We start from the raw sequence: 16,252 nt of genomic DNA on the forward strand, positions 1-16,252 counted from the left end.
AGTAAACGTAGAGATGTCAATCTCTCTGATTCGAATGGAACGAAATATTCTTTTTTCTTGGAAATGTTTCAAAGGAAACCCTCAATCAGTATTCATCAAATGAAAAAATAGAAGGTTTCCGTCAAATTCTTCTAAATATGTCTTCGGATCGTGGAATGAACATTTTTGCTTAATTTCTTGTTTCCTTGGTAACTTTCTGATCTTCTTAAACACAATTTTAAATCGCAGTAGCGTGTTTCACTTTCGACTTTCGATTTGACGAAGGTACACGCCGAAACATTCTTACGTCAAATCAGGTTGCACCGCGCAAAAAAGAGGACGTTTTGTGAAATCTTTGTTCTTGCTACAGATTTTGCCCTCGAAATACGTAGCCGAAAGGCAACCCCGTTTGAATTTGTGCGATGATCGAAGCGATAAGATGGGTCGCAGTGATTTGTTTAGGAAGCAATACACAAGATGCGGTTTGTTTAGCCTTGTTGCAGCAATTTATCGCTTCGTTCTTCTCCGCCTTAATTGTCGAGAGCAACAAGAGTTTTAGAAATGAGTACAGCGTACTACTGTAAGTTAAACGACTCATTCCGATGAATTTTTCCACTTATGATCATTTCTTTAGTGTCCGCTGTTTCTTTGCGTGCTCAACAGTTTTCTCCTCCACATACAGTCCTTTCCTTCGTCTAACGCTGTTCATGTACTTCCGAGCTTGGTTTTCTGAATCAGCTTTCTCGCCGAAATGTGTGTATTCCTCCTCCGTTGTAGGAACCCAAAAAGGGTCGATATCGACAACCTACAGAAAACAACAACAACAGCGAACATAAACATTACTATATTGTGGACTGCATCTGACTCATCGCCAACCCCTTTACATTCTTTGATGCCCTTCTGCCCCCCCTTCGCTTCCTTCTCCCCCCCTGACGGTACGCTTTAGTAATTCCGTGCCAGTTTAAGTAAACATTACTACCTCGATGCAACAAAGTAATATAAGGATTTTAACTGAGACGGCGAGAAGCGCTTTTCCTCAAGCTGTTAGTTCATACTACACTCAGACCTCTTCAAAAGGCCATATAAGCCATGAAGACTCGTGGCCGTTGTAGAAAGGTGTTCGTAACAGGCTCTTGAGCTTATCCCGATTTCGCGGGAAGAAAGGGTGAAGCATGAAGCGATCGTGAGGCTTGCTACCCCCTAACCTCCCCCCCACTTTCCCCCCACCTCTGAATGGGATGATAGTCCATCGCAAAGTTAACAATACTCATTAATAGGGACCTTAAGCATCGATGACTTTGGGTGTCACGGACGTTCGATCGTTTGCAGGAGGGGGAACCTGGGAACGACGTTGTCGCCAACAGAGTTCGTGACATGACTGCGTTAAGCAAAACAATTACGCTAATTTACAGACGTTGTCGGTCGACCGTGAAATGTAAACATATCCTTGGCGTGCTCTCGATCTTGACGATGTCCAGTTTAAAGGAAGCGCGAGAAATGCTTTCTCTAGCATGGGGTCATCATTTTATTTCCGAAGAAGAATTTTTGTTATTGTATGACGCTAGTTTCTCCAAAAATCCATCATTTCCTCACGCCGACTACGATCGTTTTGATCTCGATTCTATGGACGAAGTAGAGTGTTTTCAGGAGTTTCGAGTGAGAAAAATGGACATTGTTAGACTTGCTGATGCCCTTGGATTACCTGCGAGTCTGTGCTGCCACCAACGAACTAAGGCCAACCGCATAGAGGGACTGTTGCTAAAAAGATTTGCATACCCATGTCGTTTGGGTGACACGATCCACAGATTTGGACGAAATTAATTGCTAATAACAGGACAGACAAATAAAAAACTAATATCAATTTGCTTTTTATGTACTTACAAGTTTTTAAAAATAACATGATAACTGTGGGGACTCTAGTTGTCTAATCACTTAATCTTCTGTACCAAAATAAAAATAAGGGCTTGTGTTATAAATGCTCATTACACTGTATGGCAAAGTTCATAGTTTTTAACCAAAATTTTGTTTCAAAGTAATGTGCCCAGTTTTATATTATAGCAAGTCATGTAAATTTTAAAGTTCTATTCATGGCATTAATTTCTCATCAGTAATATACCTTTTGAGGATAAGTAATTACAATGTATATGCTGGTATGAATAAATTGTGTCATCAACAAATTATATAAAATGTAATACAGAAAGCATGAAGACATCACAAGCAATAAAAAATATGTTAAGCATAAAAAATATGTAAGCAGTCAATTTCATCACACTAACAGACTCCAACTGAGGTAGACGCTGATTCTTTTGATCAATGAAGTTAATATGTACCGGTCTGTTGCTTTGGTTGGGGCCGATAAAATCATAGTTTAAAAAAAATGTTTTAAAAGAGTAGCTCAAAAGATATCCAACAATATTACAAAAAATAAAGGCATGAAATATATGTTTCATGTTATAATATTGTAAATCTTCAAATAAGTGGTGCCCAGGGTACTTATTCAAATTTTGAGGTAAAACAGTAGGGCGCTTATTCGAGAGGGATCCTTTTCAGTTCACTTTAAACATGTTCACACGCTGAATTGAAAGCAAGTATTAATGTTCAAATCTGGGCCAGGGAAGGGGGCAGGGTGCTTATTTCAAATTTTCGTGGATAGGAGAGTGCTCATATTTGAGGATTTACACTTCTCTTTTCAATTTTTCTTTTCTAATATTGCCATAAGCATCTTATACTGCTGTTGTTGCTGTTGAGCCATGTAGGTTTGCATTTGTAGCAACTGCTGCTGTTGTTGTTACTGGAACTGTTGTTGTTGTTGTTGTTGCTGCTGCTGCTGTTGTAACAGCAGTTGTATCAGGCTGTTATGCTGCTAGTCAAGCAATTGCTGCCTCTCAGTCTCTTTCTCCAACTGCACAGATCTTATTTCTATATCTCTCTCTTTTAGCCTGTTCTCTTCAGTTGCCTGCTCCCTCAAATAGGCCACCATTTCAGTTCCATTGGATTGCCTCTTTTTGGCCTTGTTTTGATTTTCACCATCCCCATCTGAAAGTGACCATTTCTTCATTTCACTCAATGACTCCATGGCTTTGAGCCTGATATCCATAGCTTGCTCTTGTTCTTTCTGTCATTTCTCTCTTGTGTTTTCATCCTCCTCGTCTCTTGACTGATCACAGGCCTCAGCTCTCTCTATGATTTCTTTGAGTAGTCTGTCCAGCTTGGTTGGCTCAGGACTGATGCCACTGGCTTTTAACTATTGTGAAGTCTTTTTTTTTTTAATTTTTCCACCAGGACCATATAATGATCTCTTACAGACCTCTTGTTAACTTTAAACTCTGCTCTTTTGTTGAGAATGTTGGCAATTTTCTCCCATGCCTGTGCTCTGCCCACAGTCTTCTCTTTAGCCCTGTATGGCTCAGCCTGCAAGACTTCATGGCACAGGAGAATGTCTTTCTGTTCACTCCATTCCATTTTACCACTGTTTTAAACAATGCATGAAATTTCAGCCTTTAAAAGATAACTTATACAAGTATCCAGTTAGCTTACATGAACATCATGCCCAGTTGATCTGATATGATTAAAAAATGCAGTGTTAAACTTCTCTGTAGCATATGTAAATATACGTCCCCCCAATTATACGTTACTTCCAGTTTTCGAGCGTACACCCCATTTTTGGTAAAAATTTATATTTTTCATTCCCAAGCTGAAAATCCTTCGTTTCCCAGCGATTTTAGGCTAATTTAAATGTTCTATACAGAGGATAGTAGTACGTCAGTAAAGTAATTAATATGAATTCTACCAGTCAGCCAACAAATGGCATGGCCGGTATATAACCACTACAGTTGCAAACTGTCTTGAATTCTCCCAACCAACCTCGTGTTTAGATGAGGCTATATAAACACGGAAAAAGTGCTCTATTACTTAAGCTTAAATAATATGCTTTACGTGTAAGAGTAAGTTTAATAGCTGCAACACACATTTTATTTTCAAACCAGTTTGGGCGGTATCACGGCTACCTATATTCTTTAATTTCCGTCAATCTCAGATAGTCCTTTAAGATAGATTACAAGAGAAAAAAGTGTGTACATTCGTATAGCTAGATGTCGCACTTTGAGCCGGGCCGGACAAAAAAGATAAACAAAATAGGAACTGCCGACCGCTTGTTGCACAAAACTAACGGACGACTTTTGATATTTATCTGTTGTAGCGAAGTTAATTTTAACCTAAGCTTAGGAATTTTTTTCTCAAAGTACGCATTACGCTAAGCTACCTGCAAGACTTCAGAGATTTTCGTCCAAAAAAAAATTAAGCTCCATGACAACTAACCTCGGGGATCTGCTTCGACCAGCGTAATTTCCTCCTTCACCGGGAACTTGCAAGCTTGACATGACTACAAGTACAACAGCCGAGAAAATTTAATGTGGTTATCGGAGTGAATGACATCAAATCATCTTCGAAGTACGGCAATTTTAATCTCAAATCCACCTGTATTTCTGCGTTTTCTCCAGGACGTCAAACTAAGTGATCCTACGTTATCGGCGTGACCTTCCATCAGGGACGGATGGTGTATCCATAGCAACGGCTAACGACAGCTGAAAAATCACTTCCGGCGAACGTCCGTGACACCCCAAAGTCATCGATGCTTAAGGTCCCTAATAATTCGGCCAGTACTCTTTAATAATCCTAAATGGAGAGAGGCATTTTGAGGCTAAAGGACAAAAGGACGATGAACTAGCCGGGCTGACCTCTCGAGTGGGTGGCCTTTCATGGATGTTCAGTTGTATCCAATAAACCCTTAAAAAATACATCAACGTTCTATGATAACAACAGGAACAGAGCACTAATACCATAAGTGTTAATGCAAGTAAAGAAACCGATTCAGGAGTTTAAAAAATGTTACCTCGCAATGGCTAAACACAAGCTGTGGATTCGCAAGTCCGCTTGTTCCCTTTCTTATTTCTTCAGCAAATCCAAAACTTTCCGCAACCGGAAGTACGGCCGTGACGTCAAACACGTCTGAACCTTCCTTTATTTCCTCCCTCGGTACCCGTCCCTCCCGTTTGGCTAAAACCGCGTACATTCGACCCAGGGCCTCCGCTGTCGCTTGAATGTCACTTGTGTACATAGCTGCCATGAGGCGCACCGGCTGAAGCAAAAAAGCGCGCCTGCAGCCTTCCTTGACAGCCGACATCAGCTGTCCAGAAAATGGTCCGAACCTATGAAGTCTTTGCGATGGAGCAATTTTCGAACTTCTATCCTCAGAATCTGTTGAAAATTTCTTTGGATCATCGTTCTTTTCACAGCTCATTTCGTTAATTTTGTCTTCATGTTTGCATGCTTCGGTTTCGTTAGTATTCCCGTCAACATTACAATCTTCATTCTTCGATACATGTTCGTGCCCTAGATTCTTTCCTCTGCTCATTCCTGTGGTAGCAACTGTGTTTGAACCTGGATCCAGTGAAATCCAATCTTCTACGACAAAGCAGACTCCCATCAAGGGTTCCTCGCAGAGCGGACCAGCTAATGTTGCAAGCTGAAAACCACTAACGATACTATTATCATATTCGCGGTAACTGCTTTCTGGTGACGAACAAGTGTTTCCTGTAGCGACCGGAAAATATGTAAGAGGTTATTGCAGTCGCAGTTTTGACTTTGTAAGAGTGTTTTGTTTTGTCCATGTTTTGTTGCTTTTCCTTGCCGTTACACTGGGACTTTAAAACTTACTTTTCGCTTGTGAAAATCAACAGCAACAAAATTGTAAAACAACAAATATCTGAACGCTTAAAGGCGTTGCATACATTTTTCTCAACCATAGAGACCATCTACAAATTATCTCTCTTTAACAAGCAAATTACAAGCATACAGCTTCTTGCGGGCGAAAAACGACGAATCACGATTACTTATGTTGATAATCAAAATTAAAGGCTTATAAATTGCTTTGTTTAGATTACAAAGGAAATCAACGCCAACAAGAAAATAATATTTCAAACACCTTCTAAGATAGAGAGGGAGAAAATAGATTATAAAAGGAACAATCATTCAAAAAATCGAACATACCTAACAGACCAGAACTTTGCCACATAGAAGGCCGTTTATAGCCTGGTATTCTATTCAGTAAAACATTGCTGCCAATCCTACGAGGACCAAATACCCAGATATCATCTGCAGCTCCATCCCAAATGGTCCCTGCCTCTTTAAAAGCAGTGCAGAGCTCTCGATAGAGGCATTTCAACGATTCTCTCGTGGGAAGTTTAACTTGATCTACCAGCTGCCTCCGCTCTGCTAAGCTCGTGGCTGATGACACCGTCCCTAAGATTTTTATCACATCACTTTTCTTTTCAAGTAACTGCGTAACATCGTCTGGCAATAGTAAAGCCCTCACTTGGACATTACAGATTTTGTTTGCCGTCTTGATTTCAATGATTCCTCTGTCTTTATGCAAGACATTTTTATCGCTTTCCTCTCCTTCGGTATCGATTTGTTTCGGCTGGGTCGAGTTTGTTTCGCTGATAATAGTTTCGTTCACCCTGTCAACAGTAGGAGGAACTACGACGATCTCTCGGAACGGAACAATACAACGCTGAAGATGGACTTCTCCTGCGCCCACGATCACGTGCTCACCTAAAGGAAACAAATAAATAACAGTCGGTTGAATAAGGTCCATCATGCATCTTGACTTGTCTGCTCCCTGTGGCTTGGTCGTGTTTTACAGAGTTTACCTGCCGTAAAGGCGTTCAAGCACAAAGAAACGACACTTAAATACAGCAACAGATGATATAAAAACCACTAATGGGCCACACAAAGCTGGTCGTAATAATATGGGGGGTCTGGTCCGGCTTTTAATGGTTGTGACACATAATTGGCCCCTGAGTGGGAGATACGTGAGCCCAATGTTTAGCAAGCTTGGCTCCGATCGATGTAAGATGTAATGGGACTCTATGCTCCTGACATTAAGAAAACTTACCAGTTTTCTGGACTAAAGTCTCAACACAAGGATCCGCTTGGTTAAGAAGTCTCATTACCCTGGCTAGCGCGGGCATGTCGACCGGGTGGACCGGTTCCACTGCCACACGGACAATGGGACGAGCCTCGATTGGAAGAGCAGTGAAGGGTGGACAGGCAGCAGTGCTAGAGACTGTGGCAGACTTGAGCACGTGACTCTCAAGGCCGCCAATCCCCAACACATTCCCGGCCGGGACAGAGTCCAGGGCTTCGAGTTCTCGTCCCATAAGCAAATAAAGGTCTTGCACAGTGAATGCAGCCACATGTTGATTTGTACCTCGATCTACAGATTTCGCCACTGCAAGTCCCCCACTGCAAGGATAACTTTCTTTAATTCTTTTGTTCTGCCCCTTTTTGACTACGGCGATATTATATGGGGAGACCGGGGCAACACTACAATTATGACGGAGCTACAGATCCTTCACAATAAGGCTGCGCGAATCATTTTAGATCTTCCCCCTACTGCTTCCGCGAGCGATGCACTTTCAAAGCTCCATTGGAAACCTCTAGAAAGGCGGAGAGCCGAGCATCGTGCTATTTTTATGTTTAAGGTAGTTAATAACCTTTTTATGCACACTTTTCACTGCTGTTTTAACAGTAACTATCATAACTATAATACACGATCAAAGCGAAATATCCGCAAATCATTCGCACACAGAAGATGGGGGCACTGGATAACAATAAATTTTGCAGCGGACGTTTGGAATGCCTTACCCCTTTCCCTAAGAGATGTGCCCACCTTAAGCCAATTTAAGCGTGGTATCAAGAAAGCACTATTTTAATTAGTTTCGTTTTTGCCATGTTCATTTTCAAATAATGTAGTTTTATCTTCATATTTTTCGATTTGTATTATTTTTCTTTTTAAGTAATTATATTATATTTAGTTACTTTTAGAGGACCCCTCTGTAAACCACTTTTTTGTGATGTTGGCATCCTCAATAAAGATTAGCTATTATTATTATTATTAAGTCCCTCGTTTGTCTCTTCTTTGTTAGCGCTTAAAAGGCGACAGGTAAAAAAGAGAGAAACAAAAACATTACAAATCTAACAGAAAGGAAGTAACAGATGACTTTATACAAAGACAACAGAACAACTACTTAGATTCTAACGCGGAGAATAAACCGCAATTGACTGACATTGCATCCAAACGGAGAAACAAGACATGCCAAAGATCCCCAGATAAGCTCAGCAGCCCTGCGAGTCAGTGGCCTGCACTCTTGAAATACTTTATAAACAACTGTTTACAAGAATGAACTTATTTTGAACTAGGAGCATGATCTTAAGTTTTCTAGCCTGTAAAAACTGAAAGCTAGAGTGAATTGCTTTTGGCCAAAGAATCACTCGGCAATATTTAAAAAGTTATGTACAAGGAAAAATGAGATAAACTTGTGTGTTTAAAAATTTCATTCGAGAGAAAAAAGGAAAGTGTCAAAGGAAAAAATTACGGGTTCTTTTGAACTAACACATATTTATTAAAATTCAGTCCAAAGAGTTATTTGTTGTCGAACTTGTTAAAGGTTACTTTGAATATTTTTGTACACCTTTTGAAGAGCCGGGCAGGTGTTGCATGAGTAAATTTTCGACATAAATCAAGTAGTTGAGCGATTGGTCACTTGAAAGGACATAAGCAACAACCTCGTCAGCAATTGAGTCACTAAGTTACACCTAACAAATTGTACAGATCCAAGCCAATAGACAAGAGGGTAGTTTCTCATTGATGAATTGTTTCAAGTTAGTTAGTTCCCTTCCAAAACCTACTCTAACACTGAAAATACCAGGGAGGCCGGGCTTCTTACTGTATACCCAAGCCTCCCCAGTCAAAAATGAAAACCACTGCTTGATAGTAGGCGAGGCTCTGGCAGAGTAGGAAAAAAACTAAGAAACGCTCAGTTGAAAAGATGGCTCTCTTACGAAACAACTTTTTTAAAATTCGATAGCAATATGAACAACTTCGTGTTTTTCAGAGTCACCAGGATGTCTCTTAAGGTGAATTATGTAAAGACAGATATTTCGCAGAGTAGCTTGCCTTGTTTCTAACACGTATGACCTGGTATACTATGGAAAACGGTTCATTATCTACCTAATAACTGCGTATTTAATTCATTTATGAGAAAACTTTTCAAATGGGAACAAAGCTTTTAGACATCTGGGTCAGGTCATAGACATCTGAATCCCCAAGAAAAAGGAGACAAAGTATAATTTAAGAGACAAATCAAGCCATTGTTTCAAAGTTGATAAGACCGCTTTGGAGATTCCTAATAATGGGTGAATCATCTAATTTTAGGTACAGGGCAGTGTTGTGAAACTAGAGTTTTTTACATGTTTAATTATTTTTCACTTGTTACTACTTTGTAACTTTTCACTTTGTCACATAGATACGTAATTTTTATCGTAAGAAGTGATAAAGACTACTTTAATTACAACAACTCGAACCTACAAAACCGCCTCGATTTTAGGCTCTAGGAATAGAGACTGAGGTACGCGGAGGCTTGATACATGCTGTCTGCTGTATATCCTCTCAGTTTGGAGATAATTAATCTTTTCATTTAACTCCTATGAATGATCAAGACAGAATTTCTTCTTACAATAATAGTACAAAATCAGACAGACAAGTGATGAGAATTAAGTAAAATATCAATTAGGGGAATTATTGGCTGATCTTAAAACAAAATTCTCCAAACTGACATCATGACAATTATATGGTGGACAGTTAGGAGAATTACTGATGAGATCTTGGGAGTGGAAGGGTCAAGGGTATAGCGCATGCGCAAACCTAGTGGAACCGATAAGTCCTTTGTATTCAAATATAAAGACAAAGGTAATAAGCAATGAACAATGCTTTCAACTTTTTCAAAACTGGAAAAGTATTCTTGGGAAAACAGGACTGTTCGCGACTGTGTAAGGGGACTGTGCGCAAATTCCACCTCTCCCAGCCAATATGAGAACTAATTTTCAATCCATTACTTTGCATGTGGGTGCACTGATAACATAACGACACTTGTTTTCACATGTTGTACTTGTTCTGCGAGTCTTTGTAACATGATGGAAGCTGTTTTTATATTTTAAAACCATGTTAAAACCGGGTGCTGGACAAAACTGGGGGGTAGGAGCCTCACTTCGATCGAAGATAGAGATGAATACATAATTTTGGTCTCCAAGATCGAATGAGGAGTTTGCGCGAACCCGAAAAATGTGAAAACGTAAATTTGATACTTAGCCGCGCTGAACAAGCAAGCAAACAAACAAATTAACTGGGGAATTGTCTCTAGCTCTCGCTTACGGCTCTGTGACTACCTAGTTTTAGTATAATATTAGAGCTGAGCAAAGAGTTTCCGGCAATCTCATTGGTCGAGTAGTTCCTTATATGAGTCTATATAAACCGCTCCGCGCGGTTTATATAAAATGTTAAACTAAAATGTTAATACATGTTACTAAAATGTTATGATTTTAGAAATTTCTCTGTTGTTCAGCTCTGAAATTATACTAAAACAATTATTCGCCTCAAGTTCGGTGAATATTTCGGTGAATATTCGGTGAATATCCTTCTGGATGCGGTAAAACTTGCTTCACCAAATCATTATTGCTACAATATTTGGATGAATTTTTTGCGTCACCCCCTGCCGTCCTTCACTACTGTTACGGTGCTTGGCAAGATGGATACCGTGAGATGCATCAACATGGTATAAAATTTCACGATAACTAACCCAATGAAGAACAGTTAAAGCAATGGTTCCCTAACGATGGTGGATTGCTAGTCATGGATGATCTTATGACAGAAGGAGGAGACGATAAAGACGTGTTAGACCTTTTCACGAAACATTCTCATCATCGTAACATTACTGTTATCTATCTTTGTCAAGATATGTTTCCATCTGGCAAATATGCAAAAAGTATTTCAAGAAATGCTCATTACGTGGTTGCTTTCAAAAACCCACGCGGTCAGTCGGGTTTGAAAAATTTATTGTTACAAGCCTTTCCCATGGAATGGCAAGATATTATGCAAGTGTATTCTGAGGCAACTCAGCGACCCTATGGGTATGTCACCCTGGATTTACATCCTGCTAGTAAGGATGCTCACCGCGTATTCAGTCATCTTTTGACACACGAAGGATGCATGCGATTGTATCCTAGAAAAGTGAAACTTTAAAACAGCCCTACACATTGGTCAGAAATCATTTAGGAACAACCACCAGCAAGTACACATCGAGAAAACTTATAGTGCGTGTGTGTGACCATGGCTGATAATTCTCAGGATTTAGATGTCTTTGGCGAACCACTAGAAGAAGATGAAGAGCCTGAGAACACAGATGATGAAGACAATGATGATGAAGGTGAAGATGAAGACATGGATGACGGTGACGATGATGATGACAATGTCAGTGTGAATCCGTGGTCAGAATTGAGACAGGAAGTGAAAGATGATATGAAAACAACTTTGGCTGAACAAGAAGAAGAACAGGAAAGAGGGGACATCCAAAAATGACAATTCGCTCTTACCTTTAGCTAGGTGTAAGTTGAGAAGGTTATACTTGCATCGTCTAAAGTGGTATAACCGTATTGAACAGGATAAAATACATAGGCAAGTCACGCATACCGCTCGACGATTGATGAATGAAGACGATATGGATTGGGAGGAGGCACTAGAGGCTGCCGTGGACAGGAGAAAATTCCTATTGAATCGTCTGATCAACAAACCGTTATTAGATTAAAGTGATGATAATGAAAAAGAGGAGGAAATGAATACTGTGTAACCACTGTAGTATGCGTGTATGTTTACGCGAAACAAAGACAAAATAAAATCATGTTGTAAACGATATTTGTCGAATTTTATTTATGACCATACTAAGTTAAGAAATGTACATCATCTGCTAGTTCGTTATTAGAAACTTCTATCACATCAAACTCTCTGGATGTTACCTGCGACACCTCTGTGTTCGATTCTACCAGTGTGTTCAATGGACCTGTCTTTGCAGACATGTGGTCACAGTCATTTCTGGTAGTAAAGGAGGGTGCTGGGATTTTCTCTTTTAGCTTATAACAACGAGTTCTCTTTGCTCGCTGATTTCCCTTCTTTTCGAAGACTCTACTTAAGAAGGAAATCATGCATTTTAGTATATTTTATATTTCTACGTTAATTGTCTTAAACGCTCGGACTTACTTGTTATCTTTAGTAAACTTCCATAGATGATCTGGACGAATCACGGTCCTTCCATATTCTCCATTATCAAAACACTTTATACGCGAAAGAGTACAGCTCACGTTATGTCTCCAATCAATCTCTCTTCTCTCTTTCTCTCTCACGAATATCGGGAAGTTTGCTTCAATGAAGTCACAAATTTGATTTGGGAACATGACCCCTTTTACAGTACTAAACTTAAGAACGTCGACTCGATCTCTCACTAAATATGAAACCGGTTGGCTAGAAATTAGTATAGCCTTTGCAATGACAGCCACATATGTCTCTACTTTAGGCATGTTTTCGTTAGTGATGCTTTTTTTAGTTTGCTTAAAACCACGTTTATACAGTCTATGCCCCATTTCCATTGGTCCATCATTAATTCACAGATGTCATAACTATTTACACTCTTTCTTCACATTTATTCACTCGTTCTAGTCATATTATTCCTCAACTTTACTCAGTTCTTGGGACTCATATACACTCGCGGTAAGACATTATCGCTAACAAATGTGACAGTTTAAAACAGTATATTACAGTGGTCGGCATTCTATGTACACTCTTTCCTTGCTGCTCCTGCGCGCGCGTCCGGAATGCGGTCGCGTAGCGACCGTCGCAATGTTTCCACGTTTTAGTCATGTTTCGTCACATGTAAAGCAAGTCCATATCATATGAGCTAAATAAGTCTTTGGATTATGCTCCTTGTAATTTTTCCAATCGCTATATCACATCGATGTCGAGGTTTTGTGTAAAACGTGCTTGTATATAGGTACTTGCTATGTTGCCTCTCTTTTACCGCTTTTATTTTGTATTTAAACGGAGTATCCAGGAACGGTTTGATTGTATTTATCTTCTCTTCGACTTCTATGTTGGGATGAATTTCAGTGAGATACACCACTTGTCTGATTGGATGAAATCGAACGTTCTTCATAATCACGTTGGTCCCATGTATGATCATACCATTCCGAATCATAGCCACTCTTATACACCTATTGCTAGATTTCCATTGGTCTATCATTGATTGACACACGTCATGACTCGGTAACAATTTGGACAGACAGGTCATTGACTTTGATCCGAAAAAATGTAAGGATGCTACGACTTGATTAAAATTTGATGGTCAGATAATCATGAGACTACCTAGGTCACAACGCCTGCTGGCATTTTGTATTTTTCCCCGGTTTGTATGCTCTATGGTTCATTTTTCCCGAGAAATGGGAATGTTCATGAGCATGGTGCTGCGTTTTTGAATACCCTTTTCGTTCGATTTTTTATCTGATAATTTTTTTAAACGGGAGATTTAATCATTTCTCTTCGAATCATTGTCATTCAATTGCGTCGATGTATCGTTGTTATTTTCCTCACTTACGGAATTTTGTATAGAATTTAAAACACTTTCGTCACTGCTAGTGATCACACTCACGCGTTATAGTTTATTTTTAATTAAGATTTGAACTAAAGTAAACATTTTTATTGAGAAAAAAGCTATCGCATGTTTATACCTCAAACGGACCATTGTTCATTTTCAGAGAATTTTGAATACTCATGAACTATTTTCGTTTTATTGGAGTGGGATGAATTATTCACATCCCATCATAGGGTTTAGGCGGAAACAAACCTCTTTTATTCTCGATTTTTTTTTACACGATACGAATGCTAATGACATCTTGAAATCACTTTTACCATTGGAAGTATGAGTCGCCATCTTGCGTTTTATTGTCTCCATTATTTCTCTCACTCTGATGTTTGACTGTTAGGGTTTTTATTTTGATTTTGATATGGGAATAAGTGGGTTAGGGAATTGGGCTTAGGGTGAGAGTTAGGGGTGTGCTCGTGTGAGTGACCGAAATAACCCAGGTTTGAATTCTGGTCACGACAATTTTTTCCTTTTATTCTAAATTGAACGTTTTTTTAAATATTCATTTTATCCTTAAATCATTTTCCCCAAGGGAGGATTAAAGACCATCTTAGGTTTCATTATTTTTACTGTTTTACACCATCTTAGACTACCTTTATTTTTTCAAATTATGAAAAAACACGATCCTATAACCTACGCAATTTAACCCTAAACCAGGATTTATTATTCAACGCTTTTAATTTGTGTTTCCTTCCTACATCTCTCATACATTTCCTTCTAATTTTTATGTGTGGATACTCTATTGTCCTAGAATCGGTATGGGTAGTTGCGTGATACTATGTATCATTCATAAGAAACACTCATATTTCGTCTATCCACTTTGGTTTGTAGAGTGCTCTTATTATTTTTAAATTGTCCAGCCAAAACGCTTCTCTCTCTATTTCTTCTGCTTTTAGTACACACCATTCGCATTGACCGCAATCACAGGAGAAATCGTGAAGGTCAGACATTATAATACTGACCAAGAGTTTATAGCGACAAGGTCTACCCGAACACTTTGACAGCTTGTCAATCCCTGTGTTTTACGATTGTACATCTCTTACATTTTTTAAGCGTAAAAGTCATAGGTCCTGAATAACCTGTACCACATGCGTGTGAAAACCCTTTGGGACTCTTATAAATACAACACTCTTAAATACTCCCAGTCTTAGTCGGTTGGATTAGTATATCTAACCCGCGATACCCAAACGCGTAATATAGGGTCCATTCCATTTTCCCTGTGTTGTGCGACAATAAATATTACGTATGCGAAAACAGTGTGTTGGAGTTAATCCCTCCGCCATCTTAGATTCTTTTGTTGTTATTGTACTAATTTGTACCGTTACTTTATAAAATAAGATGCGACTATACCCTAGCACGAACCTACGAGAAATCTAACCCTAGCCTCCCCAACAACTCTAAGACCCTAAACCCTCACCCCAACAACCCTAACCCTAACAACCCTAACCCCAACAACACTAACCCCAACAACCCTAACACAAACAACCCTAACCTCAACAACCCTAACCCCAACAACCCCAACCCCAACAACCCCAACCCCAACAACCCCAACCCCAACAACCCCAACCCCAACAACCCCAACCCCAACAACCCCAACCCCAACAACCCCAACCCCAACAACCCCAACCCCAACAACCCCAACCCCCAACAACCCCAACCCCAACAACCCCAACCCCAACAACCCCAACCCCAACAACCCCAACCCCAAAAGCCCCAACCCCAACAACCCCAGCCCCAACAACCCCAACCTAACCCCTAACCCTAACCCTAACCCTAACCTAACCCTAACCCTAACCCTAACCCTAACCCTAACCCTAACCCCTAACCCCAACAACCCTAACCCCAACAACCCCAACCTCAACAACCCTAACCCCAACAACCCCAACCCCAACAACCCCAACCTCAACAACCCTAACCCTAACAACCCCAACCCCAACAGCCCTAACCTCAACAACCCTAGCCCCAACAACCCTAACCCCAAAAACCCCAACCCCAACAACCCCAACCTCAACAACCCCAACCCCAAATACCCTAACCCCAACAACCCCAACCCCAACAACCCTAACCCCAAGAACCCCAACCCCAACAACCCCAACCCCAACAACCCCAACCCCAAAAACCCTAACCCCAACAATCCGAACCCCCAACAACCCTAACCCCAACAACCCCAACCCCAACAACCCTAACCCCAAAAACCCTAACCCCAACAACCCTAAGCCCAACAACCCTAACCCCAACAACCCTAACCCCAACAACCCTAACCCCAACAACCCTAAACCCAACAACCCTAACCCCAACAACCCTAACCCCAACAACCCTAACCCCAACAACCCTAAGCCCAACAACCCTAAGCCCAACAACCCTAACCCCAACAACCCTAACCCCAAGAACCCTAAGCCCAACAACCCTAACCCCAACAACCCTAACCCCAACAACCCCAACCCCAAAAACCCTAACCCCAAAAACCCCAACCCCCAAAACCCTAACCCTAACAACCCTAACCCCCAACAACCCCAACCCCAACAACCCCAACCCCAAAAACCCTAACCCCAAAAACCCTAAGCCAAACAACCCTAACCCCAACAACCCTAACCCCAACAACCCTAACCCCAAAAACCCTAGCCCCCAACAACCCTAACCCCAACAACCCTAACCCCAACAACCCTAACCCCAACAACCCTAACCGC

At 40.5% G+C, this 16,252-nt stretch overlaps 1 protein-coding gene and 1 long non-coding RNA gene across 2 annotated transcripts; both read right to left on the reverse strand.

Annotated features, from left to right (window-relative positions):
- Nucleotides 1-601: 601 nt before the first annotated feature.
- LOC148732291 (elongation factor-like GTPase 1) lies at nucleotides 602-11,065 on the reverse strand. Its single transcript, XM_088757827.1, has 5 exons — nucleotides 11,028-11,065; nucleotides 6,935-7,365; nucleotides 6,028-6,591; nucleotides 4,871-5,571; nucleotides 602-784 (listed from the first exon to the last, which is right to left on the reverse strand). The coding sequence occupies exons 1-5, from the start codon at nucleotides 11,063-11,065 to the stop codon at nucleotides 602-604; spliced, it is 1,917 nt and encodes a 638-aa protein (XP_088613953.1).
- On the reverse strand, nucleotides 1,968-4,502 carry LOC148732292 (uncharacterized). Its single transcript, XR_016000741.1, has 2 exons — nucleotides 4,297-4,502; nucleotides 1,968-3,448 (listed from the first exon to the last, which is right to left on the reverse strand). It is a non-coding gene; the product is annotated as an uncharacterized LOC148732292 (long non-coding RNA).
- Nucleotides 11,066-16,252: the final 5,187 nt, after the last annotated feature.

This window comes from Stylophora pistillata, chromosome 4 (genome assembly GCF_964205215.1).
Source record: "Stylophora pistillata chromosome 4, jaStyPist1.2, whole genome shotgun sequence".
In the NCBI taxonomy this organism is placed as follows: Eukaryota; Metazoa; Cnidaria; class Anthozoa; order Scleractinia; family Pocilloporidae; genus Stylophora; species Stylophora pistillata.